Source organism: Oncorhynchus gorbuscha, linkage group LG10, assembly GCF_021184085.1.
Source record: "Oncorhynchus gorbuscha isolate QuinsamMale2020 ecotype Even-year linkage group LG10, OgorEven_v1.0, whole genome shotgun sequence".
NCBI lineage: Eukaryota > Metazoa > Chordata > Actinopteri > Salmoniformes > Salmonidae > Oncorhynchus > Oncorhynchus gorbuscha.
The window spans coordinates 27,730,963-27,753,901 of NC_060182.1; the positions used below are offsets into that span (position 1 = coordinate 27,730,963).

Below are 22,939 nucleotides of genomic sequence, written 5' to 3' on the forward strand. Positions count from 1 at the left end.
AAGTTGGAACCTGTGTTTTTCTGGATCAAACGCACCAAATAAATTGACATTTTGGATATATATAGACGGAATTAATCGAACAGAAGGACCATTTGTGATGTTTATGGGACATATTGGAGTGCCAACAAAAGAAGCTTGTCAAAGGCATGAATTATATTTTTATGCGTTTTGTGTCGCGCCTGCAGGGTTGAAATATGGTTTCTGTCTTTGTTTATGGAGGTGCTATCCTCAGATAATAGCATCGTTTGCGTTCGCCGAAAAGCCTTTTTGAAATCTGACATGTTGGTTGGATTCACAACAAGTGTCGCTTTAATTTGCTATCTGGCATGTGTGATTTAACAAAACATTTGTGGAGTGGTGGAAACAAGTTAATGACTCCAACCTAAGTGTATGTAAACTTCCAACTTCAACTGTATGTAAATCACAACAAAATAACTTTTTGGTCAGTGTGTATTTGAACTATACTTGAATCCTTAAAAAGAAAAAAAAATTGTAAATATCAGTTACCGTTATGTGTATTGGTTCTTTTTGGCAAAGAAAATATCAGATATCGGTGCATCCCTACCTAAAACCCTCAAACTTTTACAGATGCACAATTGAAAGCATCCTTTCGGGCTGTATCACCGCCTGGTACAGCAACTGCACCGCCCACAACCGCAGGGCTCTCCAGAGGGTGGTGCGGTCCGCACAACACCTCAGCGGGGGCAAACTACCTGCCCTCCAGGACACCTACAGCAACCAAAATCACGGGAAGGTCAAAAAGATCATCAAGGACAACAACCACACGAGCCACTACCTGTTCACCCCGCTATCATCCAGAAGGCGTAATAATGTTTAGATATTTTGCATTACTCATCTCATATGTATATACTGTATCTTAGTCTACGTCGCTCCAATATTGCTTGTCCAAATATTATATTCTTAATTCCATTCCTTTACTTTGGATTTGTGTGCATTGTGAAATTAGACAATACTGCACTGTTGGAGCTAGAAAAAAGCATTTCAAGACACCCACAATAACGTCAGCTAAACACGTTTATGTGACCAATTTTATTTATACTATTTTCTATTAAATCCCCCATCTTTCTAAGTTTCTAATATAGATTTTCATTTTTGTCACTCATGGAATTTCTGGCATTAGGTGCACTATTTAGAACTGGTTTCCGCAAATTGTACTTTGGCAAATTGAAAAATTACATTTTATTAGCTGCTTCATTACAGGAGTTGCGTGATCAATAATAGGCTATAGCCTTTTGGCTGTAAGACGATATGCAACAATAGTAAGCCTGTTTCCATTAAGCTCTTAATGACAAATGTCCGGTCCTTGTATGCATGCATAGCGTAAGAGAGGAAGAAGCAAAGCGAGAGGTTTTTCTGGCTCCAAAAATCTTGCCAAAATAGGTCCAATGCATTTATAAGGCATTATTTTGGGCCTGAACTTGTCGCCTGCATTCCCGCCTTGGGACGACTCCCATTGTTAGGGTGGAAACATAAGCATCTCGTCATTATATACAGTACCAGTCAAAAGTTTGGACATACCTACTCATTCAATGTTTTTTCTTTATTTTTTACATTGTAGAGTAATAGTGAAAACATCAAACTAATAAATAGCACATATGGAATCATGTAGTATCCCTAAAAACAAGTTTTAAACAAGTCAAAATATATTTTAGATACTTCAAAGTAGACACCCTTTGCCTTGACAGCTTTGCACACTTTTGGCTTTCTCTCAACCAGCTTCATGAGGAATGCTTTTCCAACAGTCTTGAAAGAGTTCCCACATATGCTGAGCCCCTGTTGGCTGTTTTTCCTTCACTCTGGTCCAACTCATCCCAAACCATCTCAATTGGGTTGACGTCGGGTGATTGTGGAGGCCAGGTCATCTGATGCAACACACAGGCACTCTCCTGGAGGCGTGTTTTGGGTCAAATGATCGTCCTACTAGGCGCAAACCAGATCAGATGGCACATCGCTGTAGAATGCTGTGGTAGCCACGCTGGTTAAGTATGCCTTGAATTCAAAATAAATCACTGAGTGTCACCAGCAAAGTAACCCACACCACCACACATACGGAGATCATCCGTTCACCTACTCTGCGTCTCACAAAGACACAGAGGTTGGAACCAACATCTCACATTTGGACTCATCATACCAAAGGACAGATTTCCACCAGTCTAATGTCCATTGCTCATGTATCTTGGCCCAAGCACATCTCTTCTTATTGGTGTCCTTTAGTAGTGTTTGCTTTGCAGCAATTCGACCATGAAGGCCCGATTCACAATTGACAAAAATTTGCATCCCTTCTAGTTAATCTTACCCCTACCTACATGTACATCAGGGTTTCCGTTATGAAAATGTAGCGCCGGACATTTGACTGGCAGAATTTTAATTTACCGGACATTTGAGTAAATTCACCAGACCCATATGCCTATGCAATGGATGCGGAACCTGATTAGGAAGTCCGCCCATATTGCTCAGAATGACAGAAATCACATTTAGCTTATGGTAATTCATCTTAACAGGTGACAAGTTGAAGATGCAATAACGTGTCCTTACCACACACTTTTAAGATGTCCACGTTTACTTTTCCTCAGCCAACAAAACAAGTAATGAACAGTAAAATCCCTCACTATGCATAGGCGGTGTGTGAGTTCCTAGTTTGGAGAAGCTCATTTTCACCATCAATAAATAGCACCTTATGATAGAGCATTCCATGCATCATCATATTTACAGACTTATGTAAGAGCCTACTATTTCATCATGTGATGAGTAGATTGGGGTAGCCTAGTGGTTAGAGTGTTGGACTAGTAATCGGAAGGTTGCAAGTTCAAACCCCTAAGCTGACAAGGTACGAATCTGTCGTTCTGCCCCTGAACTGGCCCCTGAACCCACTGTTCCTAGGCCATCATTGAAAATAAGAATTTGTTCATAACTGACTTGCCTAGTTAAACAAAGGTAAAATAAATAAAAAGATTGGTTAGGCTAATAATATAACTCAGTCACTGTTTGCAAAAAATAATTCAATACATGGCTGAGCGTGTAGAGGCCTAGGCTATATCAGATACATTTTATTTTTTTACACAGGAAAAATGTGGCCTTTAACACACTTTATATGACTGCATACATTAGCAGAATATTTTTTTAGAGAAAATTACAGTAGGCTACCGCCTACTCTGCTGACACTGATAAACAGATCAATAAAAAAAATGTTGTCCATATAGTAGGTCCTACAAGAAGGGGAGACAAATAGAATATGACGTCAATCTAAACTGGAGGAAGAAATTGTCCATAAACAAACTTAAGTGGCACTGACCAAACAATGATAGAGTGAAAATGAGCGGTGATCAGGCACATGGCCAATGCTCTCCGCTGGTGATTATAAGCGAGGCCTACTGTTGTTTCCTCAATTAAGTTTTCAATTACATTTTTAACTAAAAAAAAGACAGATTAGAGTCTTTTCACTGTCTTCTCTTTACAGCAATAGCTATTTGCATTCCCAACTGTTTTTCCGCAATTGAATTTCAAAATATTGCGATATGCCTGGCTTGGCCTCTTCACTGACAGTCGCAACTCTACAAACCTCTATTTGGTATTTGCTGCACGCTCCCTTTCCTTCCGACTGTAGACAATGTGATTTAAAACTTTAAAGCTAACGATCCGCTGTGGCCAAATCATGCTTTAGTAGCCTATTATTAATTAATTTCTATACTATCAGTAGGCCAACTAATTTAATTTACTTCAGGAAAGCTTAGCTTCTCCTAGCCTTATGGACACACTGTCTATGTCAACCTTCTACCCCTCATAGTGGAACATTTGACCTATTCTATTAGTCAGCTTGTCAAGAAATATCCCAAGCTGACACTGGGACAGTTGTGGGACGATAGATCCCAAATTCATAGACACAGTAGGCCTAGGCTACACACATATATACAAACATACATACATATATTTTTTTTAAGCACCGAGTTTGATGCAACAGATGACAACATTTAGCTTAAAATGTGAATGTGCATTTGGCTACTGGACAATGAAAGAAAGTTGAAAAACAATAGCACATAAGAGATATATATATAGACTACTGGTTTCAAAAGCATATGGAAGTTTTTATAAAATAATTGCCTCCGCTTGTTAAAGTATTGCTTCCGTCCATGTCCTGCCCCCAACCTGGGCTTGAACCAGGGACCCTCTGCACACATCGACAACAGTCACCCTCGAATCATTGTTACCTATTGTACCACAAAAGTTGCGACCCTTGCAGGGCAAGGGAAACAACTACTTCAAGGTCTCAGAGCGAGTGATGTCACCAATTGAAATTCCACTAACGCATAGTTGGATTTTGTCTAAACTACTTTGACGAATGTAAAACGTCCAGGTTTCAAACAATTAAGTAGCTATACGTTTCAAAAGGCATACTGCCTCTAGTTCATTGCAAATTGGTGCGTGACGAGCTGATGAAGCCTGCTTTCCGTTGCCTATGCATTTGAATGGTGAATGGAAAACGCGCTTCAATTACCGGTTGAAATAAATAAATAAAATAGCCCTTCTTAATCTTGGTCATTTGAACTATTTTTAACGTACACTGTCTGACATATTTTCTGCTCAAAGACTATCTGTCTGCTATGCACGTGTGATAAATAAGATGCATAACAAATATACACATGCACCAATTGAATTCCAGTAAATTGTGCACATTTACAGACCGATAAGGCCAAATATATTTAATTCAATTCGTATTTTGTCAATGAATATGCTTAAAATAATTATTTCGCAATGGGATTTCCCCTCCATTTTAAATGTCCCGTGCCATTTTCAATTAAACATTTTAAACTGGCTTTTTATACACCAAAAGCAGGGTGTTTGCTTCTAACAGAAACCCTGAGGTACACATTACCACAATTACATCGTACCCCTTAACCGTTTGGGTAACTATTTTCTTTATTTTTTAAACTCTGCATTGTGGAGAAAGTAAGCATTTCACGAAAAGACTACACTGTCGTATTAGGTGGATGTGACGAATAGAATGTGATTTGAAGAGCATCAACATTGTGAAAACAAAAAGGAACTTGGGAGCGTCTGCTTTTCAGCTGCTTATGACGCAGCGATAAAAACATTTGCCGACCGTGCCCACCCACTAAAACTACTAGCTGTGATTGGCTCTTTAGCACATATTTCCAAAACAAGTGGTCGAACACATTGTCGAGTTCAGAAGCACTTAACTAGTTTACTTACTAACGTTACCTAGCAATTATGTTTAACCAAATAATACATGTCAGTGATTCAATGCTGAAGTATGCAACATGAACACGTATATACGGCCTTGTCTCTCGCGGCCTTCAAGCTGGTGGTAGCCAGCCAGCTACTGTATCGGCTTTCCGCTAGCTGACTAGAACTGCGACGTTCATTAATAAACGCAAAATAGTTAGCTAAGTCGTTCATTATAGTGCCGAAGTAACGTAGATAACCAACTGTCCCGGATGGTTAAAACATTGTTTTACAAGTTAACGGCACAAACAATACCATTAGTTACCAGCTATGCACAGCCATAGCATGTGATTTGCTGTCAAGCGACCATGCTTTGCAATGCAGTAACGTGGCGTACTAGCCAACGAACGCATCATTCGTTTGCATAAGTAACATGCAGTGGTTTGCTAACAAGCACTTTAGCCAGCTACAAATTAGCAAACTACCTAACTAGCTACGTTAGCTATACAAACAAGGGTATTAGCAAATCGTCAAATACATCAATGTCTAACTAACATTAGTTTTACTTCGCTACCTATTATGATCACTTAGCTAATCATACATTGTTTCTTCTTAATTCCGGAACTTGTCAAAACGAACATGTCAATAGTGCCAATTTCAACAACCATGGCTAAAACATGTTAAGTGCTGGCAGGCGCCGTAACAGTGTTTCACCTGACAACAAAGTAACTGCGACAGATGAGGCTAAATCTGCTAGATTGTGGCTAACTAACTAACACTTGGTAAACTCGTGCCAGTCCAGATAGTAGGTAACGTTAACTAACAAATGCAGTCGTCGGGTCAGCTAGTTTGCCACTTCAGCAAATTAGTTTAACGCCAAACATAGTTGGTATACCGGTAGGCATTAAATAATTAAAATGTTTAGACAGTACGTTGGCTTCCTATTAATACGCCGAAACGTTTGTTAAAATAAGATAGCTAACTCCCCAGCTAGTGTAGGTATGATTTATGACGAGCAAAAACACCGGCGCCCGGAGAACACTGCCCCCGCCCAGGCCTAATATTTGAAGGGTAAGAACATTGGTTACAGATGATCTTTACAGATATAATTTGAATACAAGGAACATCATCTCCCACACTTATATTAAGGGGTTCTCAACCGTAATTTTCAATTAGTTAATTCTACAAAACTCACCCCAACAGCTTTCAGCACTGTCACCAGCGCCGCTAGAAGCAGCACGGCACATTACGTAGTGATCTAAGTGGAGTCCTACCGCGAGATTTCATATGACAGCAGTACAGGATAAAACGTTGGAAATCATGCTTTTGGGGGTTTGTTCAAGAGCCAAACACCAGAGCCCAAGTTGAATGGATCAAATCAAACATATTTTTGTCACATGCGCCGAATACAGCAGACTTTACCGTGAAATGCCTACTTACGAACCCTTTCTCAACAATGCAGAGTTAAAAAGTAAGAAACTGATCTAATAAAAATAAACAATAGTAACACAATAAATAACAATAACGAGGTTATATACTAGGACTACCGGTACTGAGTCAATGTACAAGGGGTACGAGGTAGTTGAGGTAATATGTAGGTAAGGGTAAAAGTGACTCGACAGTTAGGATAGATAATAAACAGAGTAGCAGCAGCGTGTGTGTGGCGTCAATATGCATATGTGTGTGTTGGAGTGTCAGTGTAAGTATCTGTGAGTGTGCATAGTCAGTGCAAAAAAAGGGTAAATGGGGCCAATATGTGACATCAGGGTCAACATTTCAAAATGGTTTGATATACATTTAAATGTGATTTTCTTGCAGCTCATTAAAGGAATAAGAGTCTAGATAGGCACAATGAGACCATAACTCCTAGCAACATCAAAACATTTACATGCAATTCAAAATGTCGCATGAAACATGGATCATGCATGTTTCTTTGTCATGCCCAGTAGCCAGGTCTGTTTGTGCTTTAGTCAACTTATCTATCATGTATAGCCATGCTAAACATTCCACAAGAATGTAAAAGACAAGCAACAGCATTTCTATATTTTGTAATAGTTAATATTGTCATTTAGTACAATAATACAATACAATGGGTTCTGTCAACAAAATCATTGATAATTATTAATAACAATAACCAATAATTACAATTTTATAATCAGTAAACTTTTCAAGCAGTGTGTGTGTGTGTGCGTGTGCGTGTGTGTGTGTGTGAACTCGACATCACATTCATCACACTCTGAGAACGCGCCCGAGTAGTCTGTCTGGCCCAGCAGCCTTGCCAGTATTAACCTGTTTAAAAGTCTTACTCACATCGGCCACAGAGAGCGAGACGGTCTGGGACAGCGGGGGCTGTCATGCCTAGCTCAGTGTTGTTTGCCTTGAGGCAAGCATAGAAGGCATACAGCTCATCTGGGAAGGTTGAATCACTGGGAAACTCACGGCTGGGTTTCCCTTTTTAATTCATAATAGTCTGCAAATCCTGCCACAAATGATGAGCATTGTAGCCGTTGTAGCAGAATCTTAATCCTATATCGACCTTTTCCATGTTTTAATGTCTTGTCGGAGGTCGTAGCAGGCTTTCTTGTAAGTGTCCATGTCCCATTCCTTGAAAGCTTTAGCTCTAGCCTTTAGCCCGGTGCTCAATGTTCCGTACTGTGTGCATCACTCATACTTAGAGTTTTTGCTTCTAAACAGGAAGCAGGAGGATGGAGTCATGGTCTGATTTGCCGAAGGGAGGGTGATGGAGGGCCTTTTATGCATTTTGTGGGTAGAACAAAAGTATGTGTAGTATATGTATGTGTTGGGTACAGAGAGGAAGTAGTCATTCAAAAATCATGTTAAAAAAGATTGTACACAGTGTTAAGCGGAGCAGCACAGGGGAACCCAAGAGCAGACTCAGACCAGGAAACAGGGATGAATGAACCAAGATATTTATTGTAACACAGGGAGAGATGAAATGCAGATCCAGGGAAGCTTGGATGAGTTGTAGGAAACCAGATGAGGAGGCTGAGGTTGGAGTGAGCTGGGTTGAGACAGGGTAAACAGGTCTGGAGGGGAATCCAAGGGAGTGATGAAGAGTTGAATCCAGAACAGGGTAGCAGGGTGGTGATATGTGGAACAGGAGAAAGGAACCAGCGTCAGAGCAGCAAAACTGCAGTGAGAGGAGAAACAGCGTCAGGCAGGGAAATAGGCACAGCAGGATCTTAAATGCTAGAAGCATGACTGACTGAATGGAGCTTACAATCTTGCAGAGTGTAAGTGGCAGGACTGAGTATTTGTAGAGGTATTGATTATGGAACAGGTTGCAGCTGGTGGGGAACTGCTCTGACTCCAGCACACCTGTCTCCAACCACACACACACACACACACACAGAGAAGAAGAGGGAGAGAACTAGGGGAATGGCTGCAGGTTAAGGAGACACCGGATGTCCACTAGGGGGTGTAGCAGGAGCAGATGTGACACAGTGAGTCTATGCAATTTATGTGACTTGTTAAGCAATTTTTTACTCCTGAACTTATGTAGGCTTGACATAAAGGGGTTGAATACTTATTGACTCAAGATATCAGCTTTTCCTTTTTAATTACATTTGTAAATATTTAGAAAAACATAATTCTACTTTCATTGTGTGTAGGCCAGTGACATTTACATTTTTTAAAATCAATTTTAAATTAATCACAACCACCTCCAACTCAACCAACTCAATCATGAAGTTTGCAGACGACACTACAGTGGTAGGCTTGATTACCAACAACGACGAGATGTCCTACAGGGTGGAGGTGAGGGCCCTCGGAGTGTGGTGTCAGGAAAATAACCTCACACTCAACGTCAATAAAACAGAGGAGATGATCGTGGACTTCAGGAAACAGCAGAGGGAGCACCCCCCATTCACATCGACAGGACAGTAGTGGAGAAGGTGGAAAGTTTTATGTTCCTCGGTGTACACATCACGGACTGAATTTGTCCACCCACACAGACAGAGTGGTGAAGAAGGCGCAATAGCGCCTCTTCAACCTCAGGCAGCTGAAGACATTTGGCTTGTCACCAAAAACACTCAAACTTTCACAGATGCACAATCGAGAGCATCCTGTCGGGCTGGTACGTCAACTGCTCCGCCCACAACCGCAAGGTTCTCCAGAGGTCTGCACAACGCATCACCGGGGGCAAACTACCTGTCCTTCAGGACATCTACACCACCCAATGTCACAGGAAGGCCAATAAGATCATCAAGGACAACAACCACCCGAGCCACTGCCTATTCACGCCGCTATCATCCAGAAGGCGAGGTCAGTACATGTGCATCAAAGCTGGGACCGAGAGACTGAAAAACAGCTTCTATATCAAGGCCATCAGTTTTTTATTTTACCTTTATTTATTTTTTAAAGGTGTCTTTTTTTAAGCCCAAAATGTATGTGTGGTGTATATACATTTGTTTCAAAGTAGATTTTTTTAAGACTACCAATAAACACTCTGTGTGACCCTGGTTTAGCCCGCAGCTTTTGTGGAGCGATGGGTAACGATGCTTCGAGGGTGACTGAGCAAGTGATGTCACCGATGCGAGGGGACGGTCTAAAGTTATACTGTTACATTGATGCTGTTGACCCGGATCACTGGTTGCTGCGGAAAAGGAGGAGGTCAAAAGGGGGGTGAGTGTTTAAAAAAAAAAAGGTTAACCCACAGCCTAGGAACAGTGGGTTAACTGCCTGTTCAGGGGCAGAACAACCTTGTCAGCTCAGGGATTTGAACTTGCAACCTTCCGGTTACTAGTCCAGCACTCTAACCACTAGGCTACCCTGCCGTCCCTGTTAAACAGCCATCACTAACATTCAGTGGTTGCTGCCCAAATCTCTAGCCACTTAATAATAAAAATTGGATGTAATAAATGTATCACTAGTCACTTTAAACAATTCCACTTTATATAATGTTTACATTACTCATCTTATTTGTATATACTGTACTCTATACCATCTACTGCATCTTGCCTATGCCGTTCGGCCATCGCTGATCCATATATTTATATGTACATATTCTTATTCATTCCTTTACACTTGTGTGTATAAGATAGTTGTTGTGAAATTGTTAGATTACTTGTTAGATATTACTGCACGGTTGGAACTAGAAGCACAAGCATTTCGCTACACTCGCATTAACATCTGCTAACCATGTGTATGTGATCACATTTGTATTATTTGATTTGATGAGGTAGTCACCTGGAATGCATTTCAATTAACAGGTGTGCCTTGTTAAAAGTACATTTGTGGAAATTCTTTCCATCTTAATGTGTTTGAGCCAATCAGTTGTGTTGTGACAGGGTAGCGGTGGTGTACAGAAGATAGCCCTATTTGGTAAAAAACAAAGTCCATGTCAATCCAGAAAATTAAGAACTTAGAAAGTTTCTTCAAGTGCAGTCGAAAAAGACCAGCAAGCGCTATAATGAAACTTTCTCTCAATGAGGACCACCACAGGAAAGGAAGAGACAGAGTACCTCTGATGCAGAGGATAAGTTCATTAGTTACCAGCCTCAGAAATCTGTAATTAACTGCACCTCCGATTGCAGCTCCAATAAATGCTTCACAGAGTTCAAGTAACAAACATCTCAAAATCAACTGTTCAGAGGAGACTGAGAGAATCAGGCCTTCATGGTCAAATTGCGCTATGATGAAACTGGCTCTCATGAGGGCTGCCACAGGAGGGAAGACCCAGAGTTACCTTTGCTACAGAGGATAAGTTCATTAGTTAACTGCACCTCAGATTGCAGCCCAAATAAATGCTGCAAAGAAACCACTACTAAAAGGACACCAATCTTGGGCCAAGAAACACAAGCAATGGACATTAGACCAGTGGAAATCTGTCCTTTGGTCTGATGAGTCCAAATGATTGATTTTTGGTTCCAACCGCCATGTCTTTGTGAGACAGAGTTGGTGAATGTATCATCTCTGCATGTGTGGTTCCCACCATGAAGGAGGAGGTGTGATGGTGCTTTGCTGGTGAAACTGTCTGTGATTTATTTAGAATTCAAGGCACACTTAACCAGCATGGCTACTACAGCATTTTGCAGCGATATGCCATCCCATTTCGTTTGTGCTTAGAGGGACTATCATTTGTTTTTCACACACCTCCAGGTTGTGTAAGGTCTATTTGACCAAAAAGGAGAGTGATGGACTGCTGCATCAGATGACCTGGCCTCCACAATCACCCTACCTCAACCCAATTGAGATGGTTTGGGATGAGTTGGAGCAGAGTGAAGGAAAAGCAGCCAACAAGTGCTCAGCATATGTGGGAACTCCTTCAAGACTGTTATTAAAGCATTCCAGGTCAAGCTCATTTAGAGAATTCCAAGTGTGTGCAAAGCTGTCATCAAAGTAAAGGGTGACTACTTTGAAGAACCTAAAATATTAAATACATTTTTGAAATGCACTTTTTGGGTTACTCCATGATTACATGTGCTATTTTGTAGTGTTGATGTCTCCACTATTATTCTACAATGTAGAAAATAGTACAACATAATGTAAACCCCTTGAATGAGTAGGTGTGTCCAAACTTTTGACTGGTACTGTAGGTTTAATTTGGATAAGCGCCTAGATGGGTGGATTGTTTACACCAATCCAATGCTTTTTTAAACTTTAGTAGTAGATGTAAGAATTAGGTACCTTTACCTGACATTATGCTTATGTAAAATGAAACCTTTATCACTGACTAACCCTTTCAAATAGGGTTAATAAAAACAGCTGACACAGCAAAAACATCTATCAGTTCACAGCAAGCCAGCTTGTGTGTGTGTGTATATTCTGGTTTATCTTCAAGTAGACTATGCGTTCCAGAGAGGTGGTCATTCGGTTTCTCAACCCTGATGACAGTGTGTCACAGACGAAGAATATTCTACGAACGCATGGGCAGAAACCAGTTCCAGTTCCACAAGGCACAGCTTTGGATAAACAACAATCCTTGACTGCCAGAACTGGAGAGCTGACTGTAAATATGACACCCTTTACCTCTTCCAGATATTTCTGCAGCTCCCACAGGGCACTTAATGCCCTGCCAGGTTGACCCTCCAGCTGGACAGTGACCTCAGACAAAATCTTTGATGTGAGGAAGTTATATTTCTAATGCACTGTGGTTGGGATGCTTGCTGGATTCATCATGCTGGCATGACAATTTATGATGGTTTGTATTTATTTTGCACTCAGATTATTTCCAAATGTTTTTCATTTTGATTCATAATACATGCCATTTAGCAGTCATGCGTGCATACATTTTAAGCATGGGTGGTACCAGGTATCAAACCCAATACCCTGGAATTTCAGCACACTTATAGGGAAGGTCACTCAATAAGCACAGCACTTACACAAATTACTGATGATTTGCTGAGAGATGGATGATTAAATGATAGTGGGGGCTGTTTTGTTAGACTTCACCAGAAGTACAGTATTGTTTGTGCCTGTTTTTGGTCATCTTGTGAACCTGTTTAGCTGATTCTCTGTAAATGCAGTGTTGTATTTCAGGAAGCCATCTAGTGGAAGAAACAGATCTAAAGTCATTTTGGTGTATTCTTGTTAATGTGTTATTTATCGGTGTCAAACAAGCAAACCTAATCTTCCAAGCTTTAATAAACATTGCTTGTTCTTTATACTGTATCTGCCTCGGTACTGTTTCCATTTAATGGGTCCAGAACCAGCCTAAAACACTTAATGTTAAAATTGTAATAAAAAAAAGAAGAATATTTTTGCTAAGGTGTTGTCTGGACCATTACATTGCTCAGAACTGTTTACCCAACTCAATAGGTGGCCTGTCACGAACCTGTCTTATGTTCTGGTTGAGGTGTTCCCCTCATTAAACAGTAACTGGCGTAGTAGTTGTGCCATTTTAGCTAACCCTAATCAGCAGGTGTTACTGCAATATACTAGTCATGTCAGCAAAAACACTACAGTGAATAGTATATACATATGGGAATACTACAGTATTTAGACCGTAGTATACTTATATCACTCATCAGACAAGTTTTTGAAAAGCATGGAATATTATAGCTTTTCAAATCATGTTGGTAGGAAACTCTCCAACGGAGCTCAACCAGTGATTCATAGTGCTGTAGTGATTCATATGTTGATGATGTGAAGAATATTGCTGGTCTGTGATGTGTAATGAGGAGCAACCAGAAGCTGTACTTTTATGAAATAGCTTATTCCAGTTACTAATAAGCACTCACCCATTAAGAAAATTACTATAAAAACTGTTAAATCCCCTTGGATTGATGAGGAACTGAAATATAGTATGATTGAGAGGGATGAGGCAAAAGGTATGGCAAATAAGTCTGGCAGCCCAATTTATTGGCAAACGTACTGCATACTAAGAAATCATGTGACTAAACTAAATTAAAATAAACTATACTCTGAAACAAAGATAATTTCCATAAAGAATGATAGTAAAAAGCTTTGGGGAACCTTAAATTACATTTTGGGGAAAAAAGTCAACTCGGCTCCATCATTCATTGAATCAGATGGCACTTTCATGCTAAATTGTAATTATTTCGCCTTTATTATTAATATTTATTGTGTTACTGACTGTACATTTGTTTATGTGCAACTCTGTGTTGTTGTTTTTGTCGCACTGCTTTGCTTCATCTTGGCTAGGTCGCAGTTGTAAATGAGAATTTGTTCTCAACTGGCCTACCTGGTTAAATAAAGGTGGAATGAAAAAAATTAATCACAAAGCCCACTGATATTGCCAACTATTTTAATGACTTTTCCATTGGCAAGATAAGCACACTTAGGGGTGACATGCCACCAACAAATGCTGATACTACACATCCAACTATATCGGACCAAATTATGAAAGACGAGAATTGTACTTTTGAATTCTGTAAAGTCAGTGTGGAAGAGGTGAAAAAATTATTGTTGTCTATCAACAACGACAAGCCACCGGGGTCTGACAATCTGGATGGAAAATGACTGAGGATAATAGCAGACGATATTGCCACTCCTATTTGTCACATCTTCAATTTAAGCCTACTAGATAGTGTGTGCCCTCAGGCCTGGAGGGAAGCTAAAGTCATTCCGCTACCTAAGAACAGTAAAGCCCCCTTTACTGGCTCAAATAGTCGACCAATAAGCCTGTTACCAATCCTTAGTAAACTTCTGGAAAAAAATGTGTTTGACCAGATACAATGCTATTTCACAGTAAACAAATTGACAATAGAATTTCAGCACACTTATAGGGAAGGTCACTCAACAAGCACAGCACTTACACAAATTACTCATGATTTGCTGAGAAATGGATGATAAAATGATAGTGGGGGCTGTCTTGTTAGACTTCAGTGCAGCTTTTAACATTATTGATCATAGTCTGCTGCTGGAAAAAATTGTTATGGCTTCACACTCCCTGCTTTAATTTGGATAAAGAGTTGTCTAACAGAACACAGAGGGTGTTCTTTAATGGAAACCTCTCAAACATAATCCAGGTAGAATCAGGAATTCCCCCGGGTAGCTGTTTAGGCCCCTTGCTTTTTTCCATTTTTACTAACATGCCACTGACTTTGAGTAAAGCCAGAGTGTCTATGTATGTGGATGACTCAACACTATACATGTCAGCTACTACAGTTACTGAAATGACTGCAACACTTAACAAAGAGCTGCAGTTGGTTTCAGAGTGGGTGTTATGGAAATTGGGCAAGTTGTCACAACTTTTTTTTTTTTGTATTTGTTACCCCTTTTTCTCCCCAATTTCGTGGTATCCAATTGTTGTAGTAGCTACTATCTTGTCTCATCGCTACAACTCCCATACCGGCTCGGGAGAGACGAAGGTTGAAAGTCATGCGTCCTCCGATACACAACCCAACCAGCCGTACTGCTTCTTAACACAGCGCGCATCCAACCCGGAAGCCAGCCGCACCAATGTGTCGGAGGGTACACCGTGCACCTGGCAACCTTGGTTAGCGCGCACTGCGCCCGGCCCGCCACAGCAGTCGCTGGTGCGCAATGAGACAAGGACATCCCTACCGACTAAGCCCTCCCTAACCTGGACGGACGACGTTAGGCCAATTATGCGTCGCCCCATGGACCTCCCGGTCGCGGCCGGTTACGACAGAGCCTGGGCACGAACCCAGGGACTCTGATGGCACAGCTGGCGCTGCAGTACAGCGCCCTTAACCACTGCGCCACCCGGGAGGCCCTAGTTGTCACACCTTGACTACTGTTCAGTCGTGTGGTCAGATGCCACAAAAAAAAATTACTTTGGAAAATTGCAATTGGCTCAGAACAGGGCAGCACAGAGAGCAAATATTAATAATATGCATGTCAATCTCTCCTGGCTCAAAGTGGAGGAGAGATTTACTTCATCACTACTTGTATTTATGAGAGTTATTGACATGCTAAATGCACCGAGCTGTCTATCTAAACTACTGGCACACAGCTCAGACGCATGCATACCCCACAAGACATCTCTTCACATTCTCCTTCACAAGTCCATTACAGACAATGGGAAGAGCACAGTACTACATAGAGCCATGACTACATGGAACTTTATTCCACATCAAGTAACTGATGCAAGCAGTAAAATTTGATTTAAAAAACAGATTAAAAAAACAACTTATGGAACAGTGGGGACTGTGAAGCAACGCAAACATAGACACAGACATGCACACGACAACATACACACTATACACACTGATTTAGTAGGGTAGATATGGTAGAGTAGGGGCCTGAGGGAACACAAGTGTGTTGTGAAATCTGTGAATGTATTGTAATGTTTTTTAAATGGTATAAACTGGCTGAATTTTGCTGGACCCCAGGAAGGGTAGCTGCTGCCTTGGAATCAGCTAATGGGGATCAATAATAAATACAAATACAAACCATCTTGTTCTCAAGTGACTGGACATTTGACAATAAAACTACTGGAAGTAACTAGACATTTGCCAATGATTATTTATTAAAACCAATACTTCTATTACTTGTTAACTTTACTGGAATATTTGTGTTCTTTGTAATATTGACAACAAAAAAATACACCTATTAGCAGCCACATTTTTCACATGATGTATTATGAATAGGCTACATTGGAAATCTCCTCCTCAGTCTTTATTGGCATCTGCACAGTCAGGTGCCAGGTGGTGTGTTTGCAACACCATCAAAAAGCTTTACTCACAAGCACTCCAAATAAAAAATACAGAAACAATACAAATATTTACAACATTGTGAAGTCAGGGTTAGTCCTAACTGGGGCTTGAGCCTGTGACCTTGTGACTGTCAACACCTTTGCTGTTATGCCAAGAGATCTGAACCTCTTGATGAGGTTGCTACACTACCCCCTTCCTTCTCAGAGTACTTCACTCCTGTAGATTCCTCACACTTGCTGCATGCTCTTGGGGTCCAACCCACTTCTGACAATATTGTAGAAAAATCAGGGGTTGGTCCTGACCGAGGATTGAACCCACAACGTTGTGACAGTCAACACACCACCTTAGCTGTTACACCAAGGGGTCCCTCTTCAATAAAGATGTAAAGTGAAACTATTGACATAAGTGAAAGCCTGTGTATCATAGGAATTCAGTCAGCTGTTCATTATTTCCACCGTTTGGGTGGTAGGGGATTTGCAGGGTAAACACTTGACAAGTATTTCTAGTGCAGATCAATGATGTAAACAAACACTAGATTGCTGATGCTTTGTATTGGCCAATGAGGGGCTATGAAGCCACCGTCCACCATATTGGTACTTCTCAGAAAGGAGCAGTCAAAGATTTTCTTATAACTAACCCAAGATAGACCACAGCCTGTTGTTTTCAATGGGAGCAAATTAATCATACTGGACAGAACAAGCAAGGAGGTGGGCAGAGCCTAGCACGAGCAAGCGACATTCTATTGGCGCATTCTAGCATGTATTTGCAGGTTATTGTTAGGGAACGCCAACTCTGAAGTGTGTGTGCAATAATTACATTTGGCCTTGCAATCCTTCTAAACAACATTTTTTTCAACTTTGGCAAAGGGTAAAGTCTACAAAACTTAGTCCACTCTGTTCGTAAATAGATTATAGTTTTGGGAAAAGAAAGCTGTATTGAGATCAAATGTTTCATCAATGAGAAAATTAGCAGATGGCTGAATGCTTGTGTTGTCCATGTACACACAACACCTGAAAACCAATTCTGTTTCGGCACTTTTGTCTTAAAAATGTAGGCCACACAAAGCTCACAGAACGGGACCGCTGAGTGCTGAAGCGAGTAAAACAAATAGTCTATTCTTAGTTGCAACACTCACTACCGAGTTCCAAACCGCCTCTGGAAGCAACGTCAGCATAACTATTCATCGGGAGCTTCATGAAATGGGTTTCCATGGCCAAGCAATCGCACACAAGCCTAAGATCACCATGTGGAATGCCAAGAGTCGGCAGGAGTGGTGTAAATGCTCGCCGCCATTGGAGTCTGAAGCAGTGGACACTTCCCCTGGAGTGATGAATCATGGTTCACCATCAATGAGATGAGATTGGAGATGTTGATTAGAGCTGCCTTGCCCTATAAAAACATTAACAACATTTGAGTTTGTTATTCACAAGAAGCATTGCCTGATATGAAGCATGTCTCAAACAAAAGCGATCTCAAAAGACCTAAGATTAAGAATGTGACTTACTTAAAGCTGGAAAGGGTTACAAAAGTATCTCTAAAAGCCTTGATGTTCATCAGTCCACGGAAAGAGAAATTGTCTATAAACGGAGAAAGTTCAGCACTATTGCTACTCTCCCTGGGAGTAGCCGTCCTGCAAAGATGAATGCAAGAGCACAGTGCAGAATGTTCAATGAGGTTAAGAAGAATCCTAGAGGGTCAGCTAAAGATTTACAGAAATCTCTGGAACATGCCAACATCTCTGACGAGTCTACGATACGTAAAACACTAAACAAGAATGGTGTTCATGGGAGGACACCACGGAAGAAGCCACTGCTGTCCAAAGATAACATTGCTGCACGTCTGGCAAAAGTGCACCTGGATCTTACACATACGCTACTGGCAAAATATTCTGTGGACAGATGAAACGACAGTTGAGTTGGTTGGAAGGAACACACAACACTATGTGTGGAGAAAAAAAGGTACAGCACGCCAACATCAAAACTTCATCCCAAATGTAAAGTATGGTGGAGGGAGCATCATGGTTTCAGGCTGCTTTGCTCCATTAGAGCTTGAACAGCTTGCTATCTTCGACGGAAAAATGAATTTATTTTATATTTTATTTTACCTTTATTTAACTAGGCAAGTCAGTTAAGAACAAATTCTTATTTTCAATGACGGCCTAGGAACAGTGGGTTAACTGCCTGTTCAGGGGCAGAACGACAGATTTGTACCTTGTCAGCTCGGGGGTTTGAACTTGCATGTCACGCCTTGGTCATTGTATTTTGTGTTTTTGGTATATGTTTGGGTAGGCCAGGGTGTGACATGGGTTTATATGTTGTGTTTCGTATTGGGGTTTGTATTAATTGGGATTGTGTATGATTAGGGGTGTGTCTAGTTAGGCTTGGCTGCCTGAGGCGATTCTCAATTGGAGTCAGGTGATTCTCGTTGTCTCGGATTGGGAACCGTATTTAGGTAGCCTGAGTTCGCGTTGTATTTTGTGGGTGTTTGTTCCTGTCTCTGTGTTGTAGTCACCAGATAGGCTGTAATAAGTTTCACGTTGCGTTTGTTGTTTTCTTATATCAGTTATTTCATGTACCGTCTTATCATTCATTATAGTCATGAGTAACCTACACGCTGCATTTCGGTCTGACTCCCTTCTTACAACAGACGAACGTAGTTACATTGCAACCTTCCGGTTACTGGTCCAACGCTCCAACCACTAGGCTACCCTGCCGCCACCAAGCTTATCAAGCCATTTTGGAGGAGAATATAAGGTTATCTGTCCGTCCATTGAAGCTCAAAAGAAGTTGGATGAAGCAACAGGACAACGACCCAAAACACAAAGTAAATCAACAAGAGAAGGAAATATGCCTTCTGGAGTGGCCCAATCAAAGTCCTGACCTCAACCCGATTGAGATGCTGTGGCATGACCTCAAGAGAGCGGTTCACACCAGACAACTGAAGAATATTGCTGAATTGAAAAAGTTGTCAAGTGGAATGGTCCAAAATTCCTCCTGACTGTTGTGCAGGTCTGATCCGCAACTACAGAAAACATTTAGTTGAGGTTATTTCTGCCAAAGGAGGGTCAACCAGTTATTAAATTCAAGGGTTCACATACCTTTCCCACCCAGCACTGTGAATGTTTACACAGTGTGTTCAATAAAGACATGTAAATGTATAATTGTTTGTGTGTTAGTTTAAACAGATGGTGTTTGTCTATTGTTATGACCTAGATGAAGAGCAGATCCATTTTTTTTCCAATTTTTGCAGAAATCCAGGTATTTCCAAAAGGTTGACATACTGTTTCTTGCCACTGTGTGTGTGTGTGTGTGTGTGTGTACATACACTGCTCAAAAAAATAATGGGAACACTTAAACATCACAATGTAACTCCAAGTCAATCACATTTCTGTGAAATCAAACTGTCCACTTAGGAAGCAACACTGATTGACAATACATTTCACATGCTGTTGTGCAAATGGAATAGACAACAGGTGGAAATTATAGGCAATTAGCAAGACACCCCCAATAAAGGAGTGGTTCTGCAGGTGGTGACTACAGACCACTTCTCAGTTCCTATGCTTCCTGGCTGATGTTTTGGTCACTTTTGAATGCTGGCGGTGCTTTCACTCTAGTGGTAGCATGAGACGGAGTCTACAACCCACACAAGTGGCTCAGGTAGCGCAGCTCATCCAGGATGGCACATCAATGCGAGCTGTGGCAAGGTTTGCTGTGTCTGTCAGCGTAGTGTCCAGAGCATGGAGGCGCTACCAGGAGACAGGCCAGTACATCAGGAGACATGGAGGAGGCCATAGGAGAGCAACAACCCAGCAGCAGGACCGCTACCTCCGCCTTTGTGCAAGGAGCAGCACTGCCAGAGCCCTGCAAAATGACCTCCAGCAGGCGTGTATGTGGCTGCTCAAACGGTCAGAAACAGACTCCATGAGGGTGGTATGAGGGCCCGACGTCCACAGGTGGGTGTTCTGCTTACAGCTCAACACCGTGCAGGACATTTGGCATTGAACACAATGTCGCCATCACAAAGCCCTGACCTCAATCCTATAGAAAATGTGTGGGCAGAACTGAAAAGGCGTGTGCGAGCAAGTTGGCCTACAAACCTGACTCAGTTAAACCAGCTCTGTCAGGAGGAATAGACCCAAATTCACCCAACTTACTGTGGGAAGCTTGTGGAAGGCTACCTGAAACATTTGACCCAAGTTAAACAATTTAAAGGCATTGCTACCAAATACTAATTGAGTGTATGTAAACTTCTGACCCCCTGGGAATGTGATGAAAGAAAAATATGAAATAAATCACTCTACTATTATTCTGACATTTCACATTCTTAAAATAATATGGTGATCCTAATTGACCTAAAACAGGTCATTTTTAGTAGGATTAAAATGTCAGGAATTGTGAAAAACTGAGTTTAAATGTATTTGGCTAAGGTGTATGTAACCTTCCGACTTTAACTGTATCAAAGAGTGAAATGGAACATAAAACACTACACATGTAATCTGCTGTTTTAAAAACACACACAATTTCAATTGTCTTTATTTTATGATTATTTTATCTAAATAAAGACAGACTGTCCTGTTTAGGCACATATAAATTAAACTAATACATATGAAAGGGTCAACCCACAGAAGGAAATTAGTCTGGCTGAAGGTCAGTGCAAAATGCGAAGCATCACAAAAATGTGACAGGCAGTCCTTCACTGACGTTTGGCTACTGCTCCTGTGAGGAAAATAGTGAAGATAAAAGGGAGTCAATTTTCATTTTGAATTATATCTCAGTACATTATTCAAGAACAATGTACGATATTGAGCAGAATGTAGGTCCAACATACTATGCATTAGTAACACATCCTCAATACAAAATGTGCATGGATTCTTATACTGACCTTAATGTTTCTCAGAATTAGATATGGTGCTCTCAAATCATTCTGGCAGTTTGTGTATGCCATGCCAAGTCCCATTCCTAAGCCAAAGGCAACTGGCCAGGTGTGTCCTGAGGAAAGCAAAATTTGTCCAAGCTATTTTCTCTTGAAAATACATTTACTCACAGAAATGTCTGAGTCGAACTACCGTGATGACCTAAACAATGCTGTGTGCAGATATTTTCTTTTCACATGGTCCTTTCCTAGACTGGGAACTAAGACCACGTGGTCAAGTGAGAGCTTATGTTCCAAATGGTCTGGCCACAATATTTTTTAACTCCTGTTGAGTCCCATGTTAATTGACTGAATGCACAGTTTTGGGCTATCGCACTAATTGCGATAGACCAAACAATGTAAAAGCACAACCCCCTTCATTAATGACTTAACGTGTTCACAACATCAAAAGAGCCTCCCTAGATGCAAATTTAATGTGCTAGCTATGTAACTAACATGCATCTGGTCAGGGCTGAGTATGCTCCTTTCCAGCAGAGTTGCAGGAATTGTGGTTGACTTGGTTCAGGTCAGCATGTGTGATATAGTCAAGGCCACAATGGCTGCTCCGCTGCAAATATTCCATATTTTGCATCATCAGTCTGCACCCCATAAATAATGTTTATCTCTGGCCATTGTTAACAATCCAGTGAACAGTGAAAGTACTCACGTTTGAAGAATACCACAGAAAACACGATTCCTAAGCCCAGACCAGCACCTTAAAACAAGTAACATAGGGAGAAATGTTCAGGTAACAGAACGGAGACAGGAAATATGGGGCCAGAACCTGTACTGGCAGAGATGTAGCTAGCCATCTTGTCTCCACCAATGTACATCAAAAAAGGATACACGATGAAAGCATTGTATAATGCCAAAGTATCATACCTTTAACACATTTACCTAGAAAATGCAAACGAATATCCAATGGCTTTGAGACATCTTATCCCTCTAGGCCCTACCCCCCTTTGGACAAACACTGACAGGTTATAACTATGTAGTAGCAGCAGCAACAATGTTTGCTGGCTACTAAAATATGTTATTCACATCTTGTACGCTAGCTATGTGACTAACTGGACTGACAGTGATTGTAAATTACTAACTGATACTGTAACAGTTAACGTTAGCTATATTACGAGAATAGGATGGCTGGCTGCTGCTTCTAGCACCACCTACTATTACTACTACTCGTCCTTAGCAGACCTTCTAACTAGCTCAGTAGCTAGCAGTAAGTGATAGCTAGCTAATACTGACATGTTACTTTTAGTTGTATTATCTGGCAAAGCAGACTATAGCTAACGTTCTGGAACAAATTGAGTTATTTACCAAGTTTAACAGCGCTATCTGCGAGGCATCGATCCAGCTTTTTCCCCAGTTCCTTTTCAGACATGTTTAGTTTTTTGCTTGCTAAAAATGTCAAACGCAGTCCTTGGATTTCGGAGCCGTTATCTAGATCTCGCGATAGCTCGTTTTTACTTGAAGAGGAACATAATACTCCATCTTGCGACTGAACTGGGAAATTCAAAGATAATTTTATAGCCAAGACCAGAAGCCTTAGCGGCATCCCGATTAAAGGGACATTTTCACCAAATCTATCCATCAAGCAGGTGGCCAATATCTTGCAATGTCAGCATTTCCTTTTGCTGTAAAATAAACAGTTTGAGGAATTTGATTACTATTTATTAAACATTAATACATTTGCTTATCAACACATTGAATAAATTACA

The 22,939-nt window shown here is 40.9% G+C and overlaps 2 protein-coding genes across 15 annotated transcripts in view; both read right to left on the reverse strand.

Annotated features, from left to right (window-relative positions):
- LOC124045808 (cold shock domain-containing protein E1-like) overlaps window positions 1-8,571 on the reverse strand; it is a 35,391-nt gene extending 26,820 nt beyond the window's left edge. For 13 of the 14 annotated variants that reach the window (XM_046365471.1, XM_046365469.1, XM_046365470.1 and 10 more), the window contains exon 1: window positions 6,398-6,516. The gene's annotated coding sequence lies outside the window, so the exon portion shown is untranslated. Of the gene's footprint in view, window positions 1-6,397; window positions 6,517-8,552 lie in introns of those variants that run through there. The other variant, XM_046365474.1, reaches the window with a different exon arrangement.
- Window positions 8,572-20,803: 12,232 nt separating this feature from the next.
- On the reverse strand, window positions 20,804-22,710 carry LOC124045812 (MICOS complex subunit MIC10-like). The gene is made up of 4 exons (XM_046365476.1): window positions 22,539-22,710; window positions 21,886-21,933; window positions 21,189-21,295; window positions 20,804-21,022 (listed from the first exon to the last, which is right to left on the reverse strand). Exons 1-4 carry the CDS (start codon window positions 22,600-22,602, stop codon window positions 21,014-21,016), a joined length of 228 nt encoding a protein of 75 aa, XP_046221432.1. The 5' UTR covers window positions 22,603-22,710; the 3' UTR covers window positions 20,804-21,013.
- Between the last annotated feature and the right edge of the window lie 229 nt (window positions 22,711-22,939).